The sequence below is a fragment of the Pomacea canaliculata genome, linkage group LG2 (assembly GCF_003073045.1).
Source record: "Pomacea canaliculata isolate SZHN2017 linkage group LG2, ASM307304v1, whole genome shotgun sequence".
NCBI lineage: Eukaryota > Metazoa > Mollusca > Gastropoda > Architaenioglossa > Ampullariidae > Pomacea > Pomacea canaliculata.
In genome coordinates, this window is record NC_037591.1 from 25911509 (window position 1) to 25934727 (window position 23219).

The 23219-nt window shown below is 38.5% G+C and overlaps 1 protein-coding gene across 1 annotated transcript; it reads right to left on the reverse strand.

Annotated features, from left to right (window-relative positions):
• Positions 1-150: 150 nt before the first annotated feature.
• Positions 151-21369, reverse strand: LOC112556274 (selenocysteine insertion sequence-binding protein 2-like). Its single transcript, XM_025225115.1, has 16 exons — positions 20806-21369; positions 19602-19801; positions 18923-18984; positions 18309-18676; positions 17893-18013; positions 16036-17408; positions 12337-12436; positions 11766-12058; positions 11124-11300; positions 10092-10213; positions 9792-9832; positions 9427-9616; positions 8723-8828; positions 7860-7974; positions 7314-7468; positions 151-6756 (listed from the first exon to the last, which is right to left on the reverse strand). Exons 1-16 carry the CDS (start codon positions 20833-20835, stop codon positions 5701-5703), a joined length of 4509 nt encoding a protein of 1502 aa, XP_025080900.1. The 5' UTR covers positions 20836-21369; the 3' UTR covers positions 151-5700.
• Between the last annotated feature and the right edge of the window lie 1850 nt (positions 21370-23219).

Below are 23219 nucleotides of genomic sequence, written 5' to 3' on the forward strand. Positions count from 1 at the left end.
AGATGGGTCAAGGAACTGCTGAATTCAAAAGCGGAATCAAATCTGGAGTGACATTGCTTGAAATCTATTTTTCTGTTATTATTTTATTATTATTTCTTGTTCTTAGCCAAGATGAAAAACATTTTGGTAGTTTGATGAAAATGATATGAATTTTGATGACAAAATTATTTTTCATCCAAAAGCAGCTATCAGTTCAAAAATAAATATTGATGAGCTCAGTTACACTGAGCAGTATACATGTATACTTCAATATGTAGTACAGTATGGTTACATCTGAAGGGGCAGTGCAACATTTTTTTTTTTAAACTTGGGAAATTAAAGATCTAAGGTAGAAGCAGGTTTTTTGTCCTCAAACTACTTTATAAAAACATGGTTTTATTTTCACAATAAATTTACTATCATAAGTTATCTGTGGGTATTTAATGAAAGTAAAATGCATAGCCTGAGGACAAGTGCTCACAACTGAGTTAAAGTTGCTGACTCAAGTGAGTCACCTGCAACTTTAAAACAATCACACAGGTTTTCATCCTTCCATTAGACACAGGGTTTGCTAAAGGACCGTGTGACCCACCTTACAGTTATGCATGCAATGCATTGGTGGACACAGGTCTTGAAATCAGTTGGTGACATAAAGTCAAAGTGTTAACAAAATCTGAAACATGTATCCATGTCTTAGAGGCAATGCAAAATATGGGTTGCAGCACAAAACATCATTTTGTTTATAGATATAACAGGTGTGTAATCCCACCCACAATCTGGAAACAACAGAGACCGAGGTCAGTCCTGTAATTATGGACAATATTATAAATATTATTATACTAATTTACAATCATTTCTATATCCACATATTGATTCTTAGCCCAAGTTCTAATTCTTCCCAAAAATGTTCAAAAATAAATATGTTACTTTCGGTAGCTCTGGACAAGAAGCTAAATGAATTTTATTAACAGTTGAATAAATTCACTTATTTAGTACCTGCATTACTAAATTATTGCATTATTGCTCCCTGTCAATCTGACAACTCAATAGTTGCTGCGATTGAATTCATCAGTTCTAAAATGGCTTATCTCCTAAATCCTAACTTGTACTTAACAGTCCAGTGGTTGATTCCTGTCCACAAAAAAAGGTTTGTGGTTAAAAAAAAAATCTAATACAGTTCAGTCAGAAAATCCCTCATGATATTTATTCACCAATTTGTATTACTGGACTGTTGGCAGACGATTTTTTCCCCAGTTAACGAGGCAGGTGTGTACAAAGCTTCTGGTTTTTGTCACATTCATTGTTTAGGCTCGCCGAGACTAACGGCGGAGAACTTTGCAAGAGGCTGAGCGTTGGTCTCAGCAGATAGCAATCCACCTATACACGTCCATCATTTATTGGTACGATAATGGAAGAGTGAGGCACTGATATTTAGAGGCATGATTCCCACCTACCATGAGGTTAACATAGCAATACTTGGGCTTGTTACTGATTTGTTACAAAAGATAAAAAACTAGAGCAATAATTTCTGGAGCTTATATACAGGAAAATTAACATGCAAGGTGTTTAGTGTAGATGTGCAGTTTACAAGGTTTTAGGGCCAAATCAGTCATGCACAACAACTGGATAATCCCATGTACAGCTACTGAATAAGGGTTTCACATCCCTAACGCATGTCCAGAAGAGACAAGCACTTAATTTATCAGATGCTCCTTGAACAAATTTAGTTAAGGAATAATGGAGATGGCTTTTGTTAAAACAAAATGTGGCTAAACAAAATAATGAGTAAGTAAAAAAAATTTTGGATGTGACTTTCTAAAGCTAAGAAAAATCAAAGTAAATTTCCATTCACAATTTTACTCTTAATGGAAGTGGTCTCTAGATAAAATTTTTGCATATATTCATTTTAGAAAACCCATTCAATATATTGTCTTGGCCATCTTGACAAACATAATATAGAAAAGTGTTATGCAGTGGCTGCATAATGAAAAACTAAAACAGAAGCTGGTATGATTTCATCACTAGCTCTAACTTTTATCGCATGTAACTGGCCATTTCTACCATAAATCCAGCTCAAGACAACAATTCTACCATCAAGGCTTAAAAGGTGCCGAGTGCTTGTCAGCACTAGTCACAGTACCACAATATAAGGTGGAAGTCCCTTTTTGTCAATCATAGCCATAACACACTCTATATATATAAAACATAACCAAGGGGTCAAACATTTATGTACTGACCTAAGCCATTTTCACATTTTTAAGTACTGAAAACCTTACTTTTCAAATCCACACTATTCACCCACCAAAACCTATAGTGTATGGGAGAGAGAAATTATTTCAACATATATAGCCCTCTGCTTCCTTTAACTTTTCCGACAAAGAGAAATTTTCCAGAAGTAGGTTTGAGCAGACTTTGAACCAATGACCTGCCCCACAGCTGAGCACACTAAACAGCAGGCTACAAAATCCTCCCATAGAATAAGACTAGAGAAAAAATAATGAGAAATCTGAAGGTGATGTTTCTGCTGCATCAGTGCATTGGCAGAGCTGGAATCACAATAATTTATATAAATTCTGCAAGGAAATGTACGATCCAGAATCTGTTGATACTTCACCTGTTTTTAAAGGACAGTTATCTGAAGAGTGCCTAGCTTAAAACATACCCTGCAAGCACAGATCTTCAATGCATTCTTTTCCACTACAAACAGATGGGTCACATAGAAATGCAAGACTGGCCCAACTTACTCACCAAATGCAAGGAGTGCCAAGTGAATTTGTTTTTCATGGCAGTGCAAGTGTAAATTTACATATCTCCATTGTCCCAAAGTTTAGAAAAAAAAGCTCAGCCTTTTCACCTCATGCAATTGCTACATAGGTGAAGGCAGTCTACATGGGCAGACAACTCACTGGCAGATTCCCCCTCCCCCAAAACCCCACTTAATTTCAGCAAAGGGGAAAATATTCACATAAATATGAAATAAAGTTTCTTGTAACCATGTATGCAAATATCACAAGGAAAAACCACATAAAATGTATATGTATACCTTGCTTTTTCTTCAGTGGGGCAAGAGACAGGCCCCTCGCTACAAAAGTGAAGGTGAAGGAAAACAAAGTAAACGTGTACAGAAAAATTTCAGAAATTAAAGTGGGAACAAGAAAAGGTAAAAAATAATAAAGAGAAAAATTGGAAGACGAATGTGAAAACTAAAGAAAGGTGTATGGGCCTACTATGACAAAACCATTTCGAAAATGATATCAACATAGCTACTGGACAGCCCTGTGACAGCATGGTAAAAAGTGCCACAACACAGTTAAAACAATGACACCTCAAAAATAAAGACAACAAAAATCCCCAAAAAATAAATTTTATAAAATGGGGTTATAACGCACAATGAACACTGCCAGAATACAGTGAAAACATGATCAAAAATAAAATTGGATGCAGTTCACACACAGAAACATCTGTAGACTATGTGATTCATGCTGACACAGTCCTCACATATCAATGAAGGTGAAATCTGTGTCACTATTTACACAAATGAACAAAAATGATTTTAAACAATATAAAGCTTCAGCAAAAGCAAGAATTTCTTTGGTTGAATAGTAAATGTGTACCAGTAAGGGTGCATGTAAGAAGCTTAATGCAAAATAACAAAACTGAAAAAAGGACATTTGTAAAGTCACTTTTATCTATTTATCCATATTTAAATATTGGATGTCAAAATTTTATTTTGTATTAAAAAACGTGACTTAAAAAAAAAAAAATTAAGGACACCACATTGACTGCATTTTCTGGTTTCAGATCATGAATTTAGTAAAATCAATATTTATTAAATAGTACTGTATCATCATACTTTCTACTGTATTTATTAGGTATCAAACTATTCTGTGTTCAATTCTAAACAGAGATCAAGTTATTATTGGAAGAGACCCTCTGTGATAAATTACTGAATGGATAAAAGTAACCCAACTAGGCCAATGAGCTTCATGAATACAAAATTAACCTTACTTCAAAGTAAAGAAACATGGCAGGCTATGGAATCCTGGTGCTGGGCTACAGTGAGCATAATCAGCAAATAAGATGTTTAACCCACTAGTTTTTCTCCTGCAACTCTTACTTTGTATCATAGACCACAACATTTTATGTTGTAATCTTGTTTTTATTATCATGTTAATCTGACCAAAAAAAGTTTTCAAACTACACAACACCAGTTTAAGGGGTACTTTAGTTGTTACATTAACATATTCTTTGAATGTGTCATATGTAGAAATGAATAATTTTTTTGTTATGCTATGGTACATGTACTGGCCAAAATGAGTGATTGTGCAAATTACAATAAAAAGCAAACTGAAATGGTTTAGTGTAATTGACAAGCTGCATCAAAACATCGAGAAGAAAGAGATGGTTACAATATTCCATGCTTGAAAGTATTATTAGTCAAACAACACCCAGTGTGTTGTGCACAACTGAAGATTTTGTTTGAAATGGGGAGGACTTGGAGCCTTGGCTTATCATGAGTTTTATTTTCAGTAACATTTTTTTTTAACAAATAAAGTATAAACAACCCAAAACAGTTTATCACAAAACAGTACTTGACTGCATTTTAGACTATTTCATCACCTTATATTTTAAATGTATTTCATGAACACATTCCCAATATACATGCACAAGTGTCTATCGTGATATTCCATACAACACTTCAACTGGGCTAAGAAATTTAAAAGACATTAATATCTGCTTGTGTAAATGAAACTTGCTTGATAAGAACGTAATGAAAGTAAAGGAAAAATGCTACTTACAGAAAGTTTAAAATATATTAATGATCTAGAAAAAATACAGACTGGTTAAATTCTACAGTAAAATGAGAAATGAAGCTGGATAGTTACGTTTGCCTGTAACTGCATGAATTTTTTGTTTTGAAAAAAACTGGATAGTATACCAAACAATGAAAGACTATACAAAATATTTTAAATGCCTGCTTGCAAAATGAAGCAGCTAACATCATTAAGACCTATGAATGATATTAAAAAAAAAAAAAAATCAACAAATTTTGGGGATCATAGCTGGGCACATGGTTGGGATCTGGCTGATATCCTGGATAAATTATTCAACAGTCATGTGCACAAATTCTGGGAGTTTTTTTGTGAGGGACTTTTGATAAGGAACCAGACAAAAAAAGAGACAGCAGGCATACAAAACTCTGATGCGCTCTCCATAATCCTAAGCCTTGCTGTAGATATCCGTACATGACAGAAAGAATGCAAATCTTGTCCGACTCCTACTTGCGGAACGAGAACATGAGAAGCTATCGGTGATATGCAATCCACACCCCTTCTTCCTCCACAACACATGCACACACATGCAAATGGTTTACCAACTTAATATGAATAATGATAAATTACAAGGTCAGGCAGGAAACAGTGTGAGAAGTATGGTCTGTAGCAAGTATGTCTTGCAGGTGATCTCTACAGACTTTGCCATTAGCAGCAAATAAATGATGGCCACTTTAAATCCATGGTCAGACTTGTCTCAGATGGGATATTTTGCTAACCACTCATTTACAACCTATGTCACTTCAGAATATTATGGCACTGTACAAACTGCACTGAAGGTAGAAGTTGTTTTTCAACAGATATTGTTGATGTGCAAATACTTAGGAGGCAATTTAATTTTTTTAAAAACCCAGAATACAAAATTTTATATATTTATATATACACTGGGCTAAGTTCTGGCCTGCTCCTCCTCCAGATTTTGTCCATCCACATCTTTGTATTTGTCTGTGTTACCTTCTTCTTCTTCAATCAGTTGAGAATCCTTGCCATCAAGACACAGCTGAGTTGTTTCAAGCCATGTCTGAATGCGGTCTTTGTCTATCAGCCGCACACGACTGGCACCGTGTCCACTCTCTGGGGTGTGTGACCCCTCCTGCCGTGCTCGCTCGGCAGCTGAAGGGGCCAGGCTGCATTCCCCTACGGTCTTTGATGAGTGTGTGGACAGCACCTCGCTGTTCTCCACAGTCCTGGAGGAGGGCTGTGAGAGGATCTCAGTGTTCAAGTCGTAGGTGCTGTTGTGAATGGAATCAATGGGGGGGAGGTCACAGAACTGCAAGTCACTTTCGCTTCCACAGGCATCTTCCTCATTTTCATCCTTTTTCAAGCTGCTATCACTACGAACATCTTGAGGATCCCCATTCTTCTTTTCATCATTCAATGTTGGTGCAACTCCTTTAGCTCTTGTAGCGCTGTCACCACCACCAGAGTTCCTCCTGTCTGTAGCCTTTCCAAGAGGGCTACCACTGCTGGCCTTCTTCTGCTGAGGCAGGTCAGCAAAATCTTCTGTGTCAGCCTCGTTTCCATCATCGATATCATCCACAGAGGGCTGGAAGTTTGTCAGTCCTACACAGTTCTGCAGTATACTCCTACTGCTGGAGGTGTGAGGGGTTTCACTGACATTGCCAGCAGAATGGCCATTAAGTGCCATTTCGTTTGACATGTGGCTGCGCACAACAATCTCATAGCCCTTGCTGTCAGTTTCAGGCTCAGCATGAGGAAAGTTTTCTGATATTGGTTCTGACAGGATGCTGCTGGTGAATGAGATGGCACTGCAGCCCGAAGGAGTGCGGGAATGGCCCATATGTGCATACAGACTCGGGACAGAAGAGCTGGCAGACATGGACGGTGGTGGGTTCTGAGCAATTTCCAGCTCAATAGCTTGGACCATCTCTTTGTAGGCCTCACGTCCTTTGTGTGTTAGGGAGATGAGCTGGTTAAACTTTGCCTGTCAGAAAAAAAAAAAATGTATCATAAACAAACAGATGGGAAGAAAATGTATGTTGAAAGGAAAGAAAAAAGGTGAATAGAAAACAGCACATGTAGTAGCAAAAAGATATTCAGATATTTTATTCACTTCCCATGTCAGAGGTTTTAGAGACCAAGAGGACAAGATTCCTAAGGGGTTGATCCTCTATAACCTACAACATTTTTAATGTGCCTGTGTATGCGAACAAATTTCCAGTTTACTGCAAGTGTATGTTCTTTACAAACACAACATAAATTAAAAAAAAACAAAACACAAATAGTTTTCACCACCCTACTCAATACTGTGCAAAATTCAAAAACCTGTTGATAATTAGAATAAAATAAACAGTGAGATACACTAGGGGGAAATAAACTAAAGTAGAGCTTTCACAGCATAAAACTTTAACTTTGCCTTAAAAATAAGCACAGTTTAAATGGTTTGGCAAGTGTCAGCAAAACCTCTCTAAACAAAGAAGAGAATATTCTAAGTACTACTGTAACACTAACAAGAATCTTATTGCAGCGAAGCAGTCTCACCTCACATCCATCATAATTAAAGATGCCTGCGACACTGACTGGGACTAACTTGGCACAGGCCCGCCCCAGAGCACGTCGCCCCAGTGCAAAAACAAATGGCACACTCTGTTCTTGGCACATGTTCAGGATGTTGTTGAGCGCTTCATCCAGGCCACCTGTGAGGTGAGCTTAAATATTACTGTATGTAGCTACATATAAATGCATGCACATACACACACATGTAGAATGAAATATTTATTATAAGTAATTTCATTCCTATATTCACCTAGACAGGACTTTTTATATTTCTGCATGCCCTAAACGGTGCACATATGTTTACACTGTATGTCTCGAATTAAGTCTTAACTGGTTGTCTGGATATGAACAATTGCAGGTTTGTATAATGCACCCAGTATTAGGTGTTTTCACCTTTCCTTTTTTTAGTGTAAAATGTGTTCAAATGATTGTGTTCAATCCATAATCAGTACTGTTTGATTAATGCTTTGGTTAGGAAAAAGAGACATTTTCATACAAATCTTAAGAACAGGCACAAAGTAGAAGTCTCACCTTTCGACTGAATTTTTTCAAGATTTGGTGAAATAACGACACATTTGATCTTCTTCAATTTTAGATGCTTGGTTACCTCCCTTAGTCCCAGGACAATCCTCCTTTTAGTTTTTGCCTGTAAATTATGTAAATTATAACTCGGAAATGTCAGTCACAACTCTGGATATCAGTCACAACTCTGGGATATCAGTCACAACTCTGGGATATCAGTCACAACTCTGTCATCACAACTCCAGGCTGTCATCATTTTAGGATCTCAGTAACAACACAATCATGGGGCTGTCCTCCACAACTATGAGCTTTTCCAGTTACAGCACAGTAACTGTCAGTAGCAAGTCATAAAGGACTGCAGAAGCCACAAAATGCGTTACACATGTGCAGAAAACCTTTACACATGAAATAAGAGAAAAAAAGATAATCTTTGAAAATCTGTTAACAAAGCATTGATTTTTGGTCTGACCTAAAGGACAAAAAGACAAATACACAAGAAATGTGCAGCAGTCTGTGGATAAATGTGTAGAAACATCAAGACCACAATATTGCTGACTAAATTTATAAATATCTTGTAATTTCTTTCACATTAACTGTCAGCTCTTATGCCATTTCCTCCAATACAAACCATCACTCCAAACCTTCATAAATAATATTCATAAATAAAATACAATCATGGGTTTCAGTGGATTCCTGAGAACTGGCAAAGCATCTCAAAGACTTCCCCACAAAGGCCAGGACTGTCAAACCATAAACAGAGAAGGTTGCTGCGTGAAATACAGGATTCTGGCAGTCATACTACAAGAACCTTGGAGGGACATACTATTCGCACACTTGGTTACGGAATGTAACAAACAACTAAGTTATCTCACCTTGGCAGGATCTTTATGGTACATACGGTCCTGAAACCTGACCAGCTCCTGTAGCAGTGATGTGCAGCAGGCATCAATGTCTTTGTCCAGAATCTGTGTACAATATCTGTATCACGCATGCACACACACATCAATTTTTACAGTTACAAAAAGTTTGAAATATAAACATGTTATTTATAAGTTTGCACAAGTTTATAAGTTTGTATACCTCCTCCAAGAAATAAAAATATATAAAGAAACATGCAAGTTCCAACAATTCCATCTTAATTGTTACAGACAAAGCAGTACTGATTAGGGCTAGAGGAAATATATGAATAAGACTGTAGCAAAAGTGTGCAAAATAAATGTGCAATTATATTTGACGGAGTACTTTTATGGGGCATGTGCCAAAGCTGTAAAACACGGTACAAATAAGCAACATCAACTTTTCACAGCTGGCAATTGCAGTAAATGATTCCAAAGCTTTAAGAGATAAATAAACTGGAAACTGAAGAACACCAACCAGCTTTTAAAAAAAATTGTAAACAGTATACTGTTAATATACAAATTTTAAAAAAAAATCAGTAACGACACTAAGAGTAGTATTCCAAGCTTTCCACCTTCCTAAGTGGTAACAAATTATATACAAATTTAATCAAGGCTGCCAAATGATTCAAACAATGACAAAGAAAAAAAAAGTGTAAAACTCTAGTAAAACCACTCACTCTCGAAAACGCCGGCTGTGGATGCGCAAGAGGACAGGGTCACGGCCAAGGTATCCAGCAATGGGGCTGCTGATTGGACTGGCACCAGGAGTTAGGGGACTCATGCTCATGGGACTTGTCTGGCTGATGGGTGACAGGTCTGCACCTGGTGATACTCCCTGATCTGTGTCCACAGATCTTGAGCTTAGCCCTGGGTAAACAAAGATCTACTTCTTGAGAACTACATGAAAATGACAAGAAAGAATTTCTCGCGGAAACTAATGGGCTAGCAACAGAGGTAAGTAAAAGGACTGACATGACATTGTCATCAAACAACCTACTGAGAAAGGGAGGAAACACCCATGAGATGCACTAGTCTCACATACCATCTTGTGAAAGGTCACTTTCTGCAAGTCCAACAGGGTTCCTGGAATAAAAGAACAAAACACCTGAAATATAAGTTTTTAATAAAAGGGTATCGTAATTATATGGAACATTCAGGTATCAGGGGCATGATGCAAAATTGTAAAGTTGAGGGATATGCACATGTGCATGCACACACACAGAGATCTTTCTCCCATCCCTTTACATGTGAACAAAAGTCCTGAAGAAGAAATTTTTTGGGTTATTAAAGCATGTGATTTATACACTCAAAGATTTTGGAAGACTGATCAGGACATATTTACCCAGAATTATCATCCTCCAAACCACCTTCTGCTTCACTGGTCACGCTGTTTAAATCTGCATATATACCACACTCTTCTATTAGCCGCATTCGTTTCTTCTCCTCCCGTTCCTTGAGGATGACCTGTATGACAGACAAGATTGATTCAGTGGCATAAGCAGCTGTGATGCTTTTCAGTAACTAACTTACAGAATTTTATGTTTTGGGTGTTACACTTTGCTAATATTTGAAAAAAAATGCACAACACTGCTATGATTGTCTTAAAGAAAAATACAAGGCATCTGTCATAATAGTAGGATGAACAGCAATGTTATTACCCCTAATGTTTATTTTTCAACAGCCTTTACATTTCTTAGATCTACCAGCAACACCATCATGTGATGCATTCCAAAATTAATGTCTCATCTTGGTAAATAGCTGCATTCTCTATAAGACGCCCCTGTAGAGATACAAACTTAAGCCAAAGAAAAAGACACATACATATCTCTACCCACCCAATCGCTGAAAAAAACCAAACTCAGATACCACACACTATCTTCAGGACAAAGATCCTTTTCTCTATAACAAAATTTTAAGGCGAACACTGCTCACAGATACAAGAAGGTCCCAGGTGACCAAAATCTTCAATCCTTCTCATCACGTTATGCTCATTAACAATTACCTCACTTTCCTTCTGAATGACAAAATGTCTTTTTGAGACCAGCTATCACTAGAAGAGGAAATGAAGAGATTCTAAAAATCCTTCGGTATACCAAAATGGTTGTATCTGGGAAAATGGCCAGCAGAATTTAAAGAATGTATAGCAATATATTTCATAAGCCCTTCTCTACCACTACAGACACCCAATCGAAATGTTTCCACATTCATTTTATCACTTGAACATGTATTAAAAAATCTTATATAGGTAACTTGAACATGTAAATCAGAATGTGCACTTGCATTTAGTAATTGTACTTACTAAACGTGTTTAAAAAAAATCTTTCAACATACAAACAAACTGATGCTCACATAGACATCTGTAAGTTTTTAATACCTTTTTCAGTGGGCTTGGTTTCTTGTGTTTGGGTACTTCTCGTTCCTTGCCACGTTTCAGAACTGGGGCACTGCCATCTAAAATGTTCCCTTTTACACGACGATCATCCTTCACTGCTGGGACTTTTTTGCTGCCGTCATTTACAGGGGCTGTTTTCTGCTCCAATGCTTTCTTTTTCTGCAATTTGCATGACAGTAAATGAGTAAATAAACAAAGCAAACAGCTTAGATATTTTGTCTTTCACTTTAAATCATGCAGGAATGCTAAAGAAAAATATGGTGTCATAATACCCCACAGGTTTGTAGCAGCTTTGTATTTGTTAGCTTATACTTGACTGTTGAAGAAAATAGCCCTTTTCATAATCAAAGGAAAAACTTAAAGTCTGACTGGCATTATCTCTGGAATGTGAAAGAAAGATGAATAGTAAAGCCCTTTATGGAATAAGTAACCATATTAAATAAAGACAAGCATGTTTTATGTAGCCATTCTGTTTCAATAGCATAGCTGTTTTGCACTGGGATCTGGGTGTTGCAACTACCTTGCACAAAAAACTGGAAAGAACTATGTTTAAAGCCAATAGTCAAATTTGATATCAAGACAGCCTCATTTATACCTTCCTAAACTGTGCATGCTAGCTTTTACCTCAAAGGCATCCAGCATGTCTGCAATGCTGAGGGTCATTGGCTCATGGGCCTTAACCTTGGTTGCTTTGCTCTGCTTCACGACATTCTGGTCTGTGATAAGGCCTCGAGAGGGAGATTTCCCTTCCCGAGAAGTTGAACGTGGCCGAACACTTCGACTAGTGCTTTTGTGTCCCAACTCACGAAGCATCTGCTGCTCCAGTGAAATTTCAGCCAGCTCTGCATCTGCTGCACGATTGGCCAACTCTCGTCGCTTTTTGCGTTTACGAGCTTTCTTGCTTTCAGGAACTTGTCCTGGGGAAAAGGGTAGAAAGAGTATTAGCAAATAAAAGCTACTTATTTAAAATGACTGGATACTTAAATCTTGCTTACTACTACAATCTGCTGGTTTTGTTCTGAACCAGTCTTATCTGCCTGTGACTCCTCTCTCTCTCACACACACATACAGTCACATATACGCATGTATGCACATAACATGCTTGCACACAAACATCTGTACCCTTACATGTGAGCATGAACACATCGAATGGACATCCTAAGACAGAAACAGTCATAGGCAGACTACTATCTACCTGGCTGGGAACTGAAGTTTTCATCACCTCCTTCCTCGCCTGAAAGACAGGAACAAGGAGCAGACTGTGTTCGATTTCTGACATCACTAACAGCAGGCTTCTGATAACAATCAAAACAACTTTCGACATTATGGATGCAAAATTTTGAAAATAATGGGTACACATTTTTCACACTCTCACTCTAAGGGTCAAAAGTATAAAGTGCCACGAAGTTTGCAACTATATAAAAATGTATAATCTCACCGACAAATCTAAAATATGAAAAGTGACACCATGCTTTGACTGCTGGTGATGTCTAAGAACGTACAAAATCAACATTTTTTTGCATGGTCCTGGACTTGACCATTCATCCATTTGACCTTAGATCTCTATAAGCCAAGTATAAAATAATGAGAAAAGTACTGCAAGGATGACGAGAGTGTCTGTATGGGGGTGGGAGGTGAGGGTAGGGAAAGGTAAGAGAATGGGGAAAGAGGCACCTGTTTGACTTTTACTGAGTTGTTGTTTAATGACAACTCCATGTGCTCATCGATTCTAGGAAGTAACAACTTTTATCGTCCTTTGCATGGCTATTGTTAGTATTGCTCTTGTACATCTCCTGCCCTACTTGTTTAAGAAAACTCTGGCCACAACCACTGTAATAAATGGTTTGCAGACCCACACAGAAGCATTGTGCATTACACAGTCTGAAACCAGATACATTCATGCTTGAAAAGATATTCTTGGCACTCAGTTTCAAAGCCTCTGTCAACCAGGTTGCTGATAAGAACTGCCTATCTGTGAAGTTAACTCATTCCCTCAAACTAGAATCTTTTAACCCTACAGAAAATTTCCCCCTTCTCTCTTTTTCATTAAAACATAATTATGACTGATGAATGGACAGATATAAGCACACATATATTTAATTCTGAATAAAATATCTCTGGACCTTTTCCTTGTTACTTTTGTATCTTCAGAGAATTCAGATTGCTTGCAATTTTTATAGTTTTAAAGTAATGACTTACAGTTCAGAATCTCCAATGATAGTACTACAAACTTCTTAACCTGGGCCACACTATATTCATTCTTTATCTTTCAAGTGCAACAATTTAAATCCTTTAACAACACTTGAGAACTTTCCTAAGCAGGGAACTGATAAGAGTAGGCAATGGCTGACCACCATGGAAGAAACATGTATCTTTGTTGGGAATGGTGTGCTTGTCATCTAGCAACTCAAGAGTGTAGTGCATTTTGAGAGTCACTTTTAACAATCATATAACAATAAACATGAACAACACATAGAGAAACAAACCACTATCACAAATCACAGGAATAGCCATCAAAAACTTGCAAGACAAATGAGCATTCCAGGCATGCCAACAAAACTCTGGTTTATTAATGACCTTTTAGTTTTATCCTCTTCTATCCAAATTTTTTTGGGGGGAGGGAATGTTTGGAATTTATTTTAAAGGACTAGTGGGATGCAAAGTTTCTTTCTATTACTTGGGTAAAGCTCAGTGCAAAATGCTACCTCCCCAAATCTGGATGGATCAACCTCTTATGTTCTCAAGATATATGTCTACAAATGTTTGCACCAGCATATGATGTTTACAGATGCATTTTGAGAACAGGAGGTGGGAGGTCATTCAACCAGTTTTAGGAAAATAGTATCCTTCACCGAGCTTTATCCAGACTTGAGGGGGGAAGGGAGCGCTGCACCCAACTAGTCCTTTAAGGCCAACACCTATGACTGGACTAAAGCACAACTGAAATGACAGCCATTTCTTAACAAATGAGATTTTTCAAGGCAAGTTACAGTGCTACAAACAAGATATGGCAGAGAGGTAGACTATATCAGTACAAGGTCAAGCACGATTCTGAGACCTGCAATTGTAAGAGCTCTTGGCAAGCACCCAAAGACTCAGTCTTGCTAGTTGTGACAAAATGCTTTGATAATCATCTAACCAAAAAAATGACCTGCACATTAGCTGGTAAATACAGCTACATGGAAAAATTTCAGGATGTTTCTGTAGGTGTATGGTTACATTGGTAGCTTCTACGAAGTGGGTATATGCACAAGTTTCAAGTGACGTTTTAAAAAAAAACTACAGTGATACCTCGGTTCTCGAACATAATTCGTTCCGGGAGGACGGTCGAGAACCAAATTGTTCGAGAACCAAAGCAATGAAACCCAAAGGAAATAATGGAAACTGGATTAATTCGTTCCAAGCCCCAGAAAATGCCTATTTACTGGCCTAATTTGTATATAATATGTAGAAAAACATGAGTCTCAACAAGAAATAAGAAATAAAAGTGTATTTATTAAAACAAAAAAAACAAAACAAAAAATGTACTGTACAGTACAGTAAATTGTGTTTCATTTACTGTACCTGTACCAAACTTTATGGCAGGAGGGAATGAATGTGGAGGGAGGAGGGAAGGGGGATGGTTATTGTCACTGATGACGCAAGCAAGGCGCGCTGGGCTGAATGAACGCCATTCGGCTCAACTCGGCTCATCTCGGACGTTCGGATGTTCGAGTTCCAAATATTTGTTCGAATTCCAAGACAAAATTTTCTCGAATTTCCTGGTCGAATACCGATTTGGTCGAAAGTCAAGGCGTTCGAGAACCGAGGTATCACTGTACTTCTATAATCAGCAGTCTGGTGAATAGATGTAGGTAATAACATCAATTAGTTTATACATGTATGTTAATGATATCTGCACTAAACCCAGACTTGTTTAGTTTACTTACACGTCTTTGTCAGAATTTCCTCTTTTTCTTTTGGTGAGTGAAGATGCAATTTTACCCATTAATAAAAGACAATTCAAAATATCCTATATATTTGAAAAAATTTTATCCTCAAATGGTGTTTCTCATACGGACATAAATATGCTGGGGTCAAGGATGGTAAGGAGGATAACAAACACATAAAAATAAGTGTAGGAAACATTTGTTGGTTCAATGTAATACTAGCCCATAAATAGAAAAAAAAAACCCCAAAAAATGTACAGCTATATATATATATGCACGCTTACTACATGTAATTAATTTTGATAAAAGCTGACTTTTCAAAGGAAGTTTTTTTTATAATTTTCTATAAATTTTAGAACATTTCTGAAATGTTCTGAGCATTTTTGCAAGCTAGCGGACTAACAGAAAAAGTTAATCTTCAACATCTGCCAAATGCTAACTTGAGTCTATTAGTCCTAATGCTACCAATAAAATAGACTAACACTTAGCCTGATTAAGGACACATCATGCTGGGATGGCATGAAATATTGTTAGTCTGACTGGTTAAAGGCATCTGTTTATTCCTAGTAATTTTTGCTCCTTTTTACTCTGAGATGAAATCCACATACAAACATGTACAACACTTAGCTACATTCCTGTAAAGGCCTGCAGCTAAATGCATCTTATATGATTGAAACATTAAAAGAGCACATGAAGCAAGCATGGACCAGGTTGAGACCCACAGATACAGGGCTTCTGCTTACGCAAAAAATTGCGTACAGTACGCATTAAAAGTTCGGAGGACCCTTTCAATTTTCGCCAATGGGGTCCCATTCAAATATGGGCGAAGAACAGGGACCCTTAAAAATCTGAAGAAGGGGTCCCTGGGACCCCAAAGAATTTAGCCATAGCAGAAGCCCTGAGATAGAATATAAAACCCACCAAAATGTCTTAATTTACTTAAAAAATAATATTCTCGTACTTACCCTTTTTAAAACATCACTGTATGAAAGGGACAATGAAGATTCCACTCGTGTGAATGCTGCACTGCCTGCCCCATTGGATAAACCAATGTCAGGAAAGTCTGTTTCTTCATCAAAGTGAAGAGTAATGTCAGAGGTTCGTGATATGTTGGAACTGGACACTGTACGCTCCATGCCTGACAAGCCATCACTGAATCCCTCTTCACTGCCTTTTGTTTTCTGCCGCCGGTTCCGCCTGCGTCGACGCCTCTTCTTCCCACCAGTCTCACTCTTGCCATCCTCTTCTGACTGCCCACCATGCTGTTGTGTTGGTGACTGAAGGTGCTGTTGCTGTGTTAGCTGTGGATGCTGATCATGGAGTGGCACAGGAGGATGGATCTGCTGTCGAGAGTTGGCAATATTTTTTAGAACAGAGTCCACAGAATGCACCTCAGACAGCATGAGGATTCGAGCTGTTGTCTGTCCTTCATCTGAAGTACTCTGTCTGGCAAAGGGTATATCACAGTTTTGCTGTTGAACATCACAGTTGCTGATTTGAATTGCTGTACCTGGCAAGGCAGACACAACACTGGCATGGGTATGGGGTGAATAGGATGGGGTGGATAGGGACTTCACAATGGATGCATAGGACTTGATGGTAGGATTTGATCCTTCCACAGTCATGCTTTCACTCACCCTGAGTTTCTGGCAGCTGGGAGCTAATGACCAAGGTGGTTCGTTATGTTTGGCTGGCTTAAGAGCAGGAAAATCAGGCTTTGGGGAGTAGGGTTCTTTTCTGAGACTGTCTTTCCCTGGGGATTGCAGAATGTTTTCCATAATTCCTGCAGCCTTGGCACTATCCCAGCTCTGACCATCTACAATACTGGCATGACGTCTTCCTCCTGCTTTGGTGGCTTCACCTAGTGGCCTTGATACATCCTTGCTACCATCACCAGTCCAAACTGAATCCTTCACAGATGAAGATCCCAAAAGTTTGGGTGAAATTTTCTGCCCTTGAGGTAAGACCTCCTTAGGAACATTTCCAGCTTTAGAACCATCTTTAGGTCTATGACTGGCTAATTGCCTGGCACTAGCAGCACCCATTCCTCCTTCAACACCAAGGCTGCTGCTGCTCCTACAAATTCTGCTGCTCAAGGTCATGGCATCATTGTCTTGTTCAGCATCCACCTCCACTAAGGCACTGATACGCACTGGATGGGTGCCATTTGACACAAGGTTTTTCCGATGTAGGGGACTGCTGTAGCCACTGTCTGAGTCCACCTCCTCTGAGTCAGTGCTAATGTGAGGATGGCTCCCCTTATTCTTCTTTTGTCCTCGTCGATAGAATGTGTTGGGTTTTTCCGAGAGAGTCAGGTCTGCAATTTCTTCATTGAAGTCTGTTAAGAGGGGAAAAAAGTGAAAAGTAGCCCAGGTTAAGATTTACCTTCATTCATGTGCATGAGTGAGGATTGGTGGTGTGTGGTTGGTAAGTGGATGCATGCTCACACATGTTCTTGTTGGTGCGTACATTCACTTATGAGATGTATGTGCCCCCCTTTCAGGACCAGGGGCTGCAAAACTTGTTTCTAATGGTACTCTGTATAAGATACTACCTTCTTAAGTCTGGGTGAATACACCCTTTCTGTTTTCAATCCTGCAAGATCCTACAAGCATCACCATCCACAGAAAGAGGTTAAAATCATGAATGTACACAGATACGTCTAATTAACACACAGTCCCAGCTCTCCTAATGGCTGAGGCTTCATGATGTTAAAATATACCAAAGAACAATCCTGATGTCTGTGTTGACATCTTTCTGCAAATTGTGACATTTGTGTCTTTAGAACATAAATGAGATATTCTGCAAGTCTCATTACTGACCTGTTTGCACAGAGTTGTCCTTCATGATAATAGCTCTACTCCCTGGTCTTAACAAAGGTCCAAGGTTTTCATTCTGTGTACCTGTGCTCACCCTGCCACCCTGACTGCTGCCCTTCCTTCCCTGATGTCGAGATAAAAAATGTATTATCTGTGTCAAGTAATAATTTGCTCTCCATTTGTAATGTGAGTATTGACAGTTCCTACCCAACATCGTTATGACAATCATGCATGTACGTATGCAAATGCACCCATGCACACATGTCCGCACAAATACAAACAAACGAAAACTTTCAGACTAAGCCATGCAAATAAACACATCCAGCTTAAAATCTAACAATTAAGTTGCTATTCAAAAGCAGTAAACTGACATGTTTTGATATCTAGAAATGAAATACAAGAAAATAAAATATGCCTACCCATGGTATGCTTCCTTTGCTCATCTGGTAGTTAAGAGCATTGTTTTTTGGCCCTGATCGCATCATCTGCTGTGGTGTTATTGGCAATGATGTGGTATATTGTGGCCCATCTGGCACCACCACACGAGTCAAAGGATTTACAACTCCTTGCATGTTTAAAGGAGGGATAGGAGGTGTGGGCAGAAGACCATCACCCAGATCCTCTGTTCCTCCATCGAATGTCACAGGAAAACCAACAGCTGCTGGTGTCACAACAAGGGGATGCGTGGGCGCTACTGTATTGGCCATCCACTGGTGTCCCTGTGAATAACTGCCCTGGGTATTGAAGTGAACTTGGAGGGGTGGTGTAAAGCGATGTCTGGGAGCACCTGGTATCATTGCCAACAGTAAACATATTAAGTATAAATAATGTTGATGCCTTACTTTAATTTTTTCATAAGCATTTTTTATTTACTGACTGTGAATAATATAGAATAAAACAACAAATAAATCAGCAGGCATAGGTGAGACCTAAAATAACAGTAATAAGGTGAATGCCTACAGATCTGGCTACAACTAAGAAAGAATCAACATACTGTCTACGTTGTTCTGAATATTAATAAAACACAACAAACCTCCATGGAAAGGCAGCTGGCAAGGCTGAACAAATCTTCTTGACTCTGTCCATTGTTTAGGTCTATCACAGACCATCAACAATATTGATAATATATCCACAAAAGCATCAATAAAACATACTGGTGAAATACATTAATGTATAATGTACAAGCTTTCAGGTCAAAGTCAACTTTCATTCATCTTTTAAAATATGTCGGTGGATTGAGAATAAGGTAAAATGTGAAAATGTTGCCACAAAGGACAATGTACTAAATCAAAGTAAATGTCAGTTAAACACTGATGGTCATTGAAGACATGCTCTTAACTAAGAGTAAATATGGATAAAAATAATAACAAATTTTTATCTCTGATGTCTTGCTTTGAGGGATGGGGTGGGGAGAAAGAGGGACTAGTGTTTTATTCTGAGTTAGCAACTTGAGTTATATCAAAGCAAAACAGCTACAGCTGGCCCTGTAAATAAGTGCCAATTAGACAAGAATCCTCTAAGATAGATTTGAATCAATTAATCCAGTTCTCAATGTACTGGTGGTAACTGCTTACCCCATGGGCCACTAGACTGGTCAACAAGCCTTCAGAAAACTTCAGAAAATCATAAATAGAAATGCTTCATTACACTCATTGAAAAGTATGACACCCACAAATCCTTTAAATAATAAATCTTAAAAAAAAAAGGTTTACCGAGCAGAACTGTTGGGTGATACAAAAGGGTAGCAGTTTGTCATGTAAGGAGGCACCTCCATCAAGGATCTTGGTACCCCACTCTGATGCCCTTTTGAGACCTGAGTAGCATCTTTAGAATATGGGGCATGGCTCTGTGAACATTTGGTGGGAACAAACACTGCAGCATCCACTGATAAGGATGATGTGGCTGTGTTGTTCTAAAAAAAAAAAAACCACATTAAAAATTACTACCTCAATAGATTACACCTCTTGCACAATAATGCCCTGATCCAGATATTTTACATAAGTTTTGTTCCTTGAGGACAGAGGGGTGGGGCCTGTGGGTGTCATGGCTGCATTTTTGCAAGTGGATAACTCTACGATTCTTTTCCATTAACGGATAGTGACATTTCTGGTTATGGAATGCGACACTTGGTGTGGTAGTGTGTGTTCCATTCTAACCAACTGGGATTCCATGGTTTTAAGGCAAATTTTGTTTCATGTAAGTTATTATAAATGTTTTCAACTTAACTACCCAAAATGGTGTCTGACTTTTACCTGCCTACATGTATGTGAGTAACAAATGCATATACAAATACATGTATGCAATCTTCTACAATACCATTAACACCAAAAGGTCAAGCAAACCAAAGCTATCATTTACTTTAAATTTTAATAAAAAAAAATTTTCAGGTTTTTTTTTCCCCTCATTTCATAATTGCAACTGGCAATGTAATTTTCACTGGCTTTTCAAACAAAAGGAGTCTCTGCTCTTATTCATAAACAGTATTTAAATAAGAGTTAACAGGCAAATGTTGATGGACACTGCTTAAAATAAAATTAATCTTCCAAACAGGTCACAATGTAGAAAAAGTATTTACTTTTAAACATAAGTTCTTTTCGTTTGTTGTGGATTCTCTGTTCGTCTTAGAAGGAACCTGTCCTACTATTAACTATAGCAAGTTACATTTCCGCAACACATTTCATTTGTTCAACTTACTGTCTAAGTCTTCGAGCTTCTAATGCATTACAGGGAATACAGTACTAAACAGCAGGTTACTCAATGTAGTCGAATAGTTTGGCAACAAACTGGTAGAAAGCCACATAAGTAAATTAACTCTCACGCAACCACTGCTCTTTTCGGGCGGTGCCAAATGTGATGGCTGCCCAAACCGACAGTTGTTTTTAATAGGTTTCAGTTAATGACAATAAAGAAACTTGCCGTCATTTCGATTTTCTCTTGAGATGACATGTTCAGAACCACTTCATAATGTTGTTTACGATGTTTCTCGTCTACTTTCGCCAATAATCCTCCATATCGTACAACGAAAAGCTCAGTACGAGGTCTCGGTTACACTTTGCTGACAAGGACCAGCGGGGAGAACTTATTGCGAAAATCACCTCCCAGCCAAATAAATATGCTGGGTACATCTGCTAAAAGTTTTTACCTCTATGATAACTCATCGTTTGATTTAAAATAATTTATCTTCGTTCGTCGATGTGAAAAACGGGTTAACTATCTCAAACAACCTCACAATACTCTGTCAGAAAATTATGTTGCTACAGCCTGCAGATAGTCTCCCTTGTTCTCGTGTCCCCCCTACCCACCCTCAACCTTCTCCTCCTGCTCGAAGTTTCCAGGTGAACCCTACGACACTCGACACGCAGGGCAACGCTGTCAACTTGCCGCATGCATGTCACCTCACCGCGTGCACCTGATTCTTGCGATCGATTATGTTACGTATGTGTAAATTGTGCGCGACTATGCGGATGGTGGGTATATGAATGTAGATCCGGGTGCCTCGGCAAGAAACTCAAAAGCCATGCTCATGAAACAATCGCCACAATGTGTGAGGCGTGCAACCACTCATTTATCCAGACCAAGCTGTTTTGCTCTGTAAATAAAATTCCGAATGTTGCCCCTTTTGCTGAAATATTTCCATAATTCTAAAGAAAAGGTTAGTTTAGTTTATTCCTTGTTGCTCCTTTGAGGAGGGCCGCAAGAAAAGGTGATATAATCATTTAGTTCACGTAATGGGTTCTACTTTTAATTTTATTACAATTATTGTTTCTTTCACATTTAATGCTTCACGTTTGCGGCTTATTTGTCGTCACATACAATTAGCGAGGCTTTTTCCTCGGCTTTCGGCTAAAAACACAACTGATCTCCCCGCTCTCACACACAATTAATGTGCTGGTTGCGGTAGAAGTATTAGGAAACATTAACTAATATACACAGGTCAACAATTTGTAATTTGATAAGTAGCAAGATCGATGCAACTGTTCTACAGAGCCTAAAAATTTAATAAGCAAGAAATTATGTAATTAATTCTCGAAGTACAATCATCACCAGGTGTCATTGAACGTTTGATCAAGGTTGGCAAAGGCGTGTTTGTGTAAGTCAGAGGAAACCAATGATTTGGAGGCGAACGTCTGATCGATATTCTTTCAAAGCTAACGTGTTTGCCGATACAATCTGGGACTGTAGGACCCTTCGTCGACACTTTGCCCAATTGAAAAAGGCCTGAACGACTGATCGAGATCTACATTTTGGGAACTGCATTGTTCGTCGAATGAACATCGATGTTGTTATTATCATTATCATGTAATGTACATAACTATTACTAAGTTGTTATTACGGTTACATCACTATGTGAACTTTTCAGCTGCATTATAATCTTATGGGATTATCAACGTAAATGCAGTCTGCTATGCGATGCAAAAATGGTAATCTAGAACCTGGCAGCAAAAAAAAAAAAAAAAATGCTAATCACTTTCATTTCGACATAGACGTTGGCTCACGCGGTCTTCAAGCAACGTGACCCGGAGGTGATTTCATACGGGGAAAGAGACCGAGTATATATATAGTTTGTTTTGTGTTTTGTTCCTTCCATGGTTTCCTCGTAACACAATGACGCATACTGACCTTTCGTGTGTCTGTCCCCAAACAAGACATGTAGAGCAAAACTATAAGTACACAGTCGTGACTGCGAGGTGACTTTCAACTGTTTCATTAACAGATTTAGTTAGGTGGAGCCGATATTTATTTCGGTCGAAGTTGCAAAAGAATTGGTGTAGAAGCTGCTCCCATCTATGGAGCTAGCATTAAACCGAGGGGTGTCTGTGGATTGGATAGGGGAGGGAGAAGATATTCTAACATATATATATATAGTGGATGAAATGTTATTTTATTTACATTGCAATTTTGTAGAAAGCACGCTTAGCTAATTAACCTCACGTCTTCATTCGACACGTGAGATCGGATTTGAAGAGCGAGAAGAAACAAAATCAGTGTGTGCTCGACATTGATCTACCATCTATCACTTCCAGGCCTGCACGTGCAGACCATAAGCACATCAATACGGGTATACGCATCGACATTCGGTCACCCTTGTTTGCACGTACCCATGTGCTCTCTCGCTCACACTATTCTTGTGGATTTTGATGTAAAGATCTCCGTCAACATCACTTCTGTTTCTCTTTCTCTCTCATACACACAAACACGGGAGTCCGTCGAGGGACTTTTCTGTGGTGCTACGGAGCGCTGTATTCTGAATAGTGTTAAGATATGGTTGTCTGTGTGTGTGAGAGAGATTTTACTCCTCTCGCGCGTACACTCTCTTAACAATGAAAAAC

What these genes read in the sequence shown, in the direction of transcription:
- LOC112556274 (XM_025225115.1), bottom strand. Translation starts at nt 20,835, where the DNA reads ATGTCATCTCAAGAGAAAATCGAAATGACG. An exon ending in TCACCCAACAGTTCTGCTCG is followed by an intron (nt 18,985 to 19,601) that starts GTAAACCTTTTT and finishes GGTCTGTGATAG; the next exon opens with ACCTAAACAATGGACAGAGT. An exon ending in GGACAACTCTGTGCAAACAG is followed by an intron (nt 17,409 to 17,892) that starts GTCAGTAATGAG and finishes CCCTCTTAACAG; the next exon opens with ACTTCAATGAAGAAATTGCA.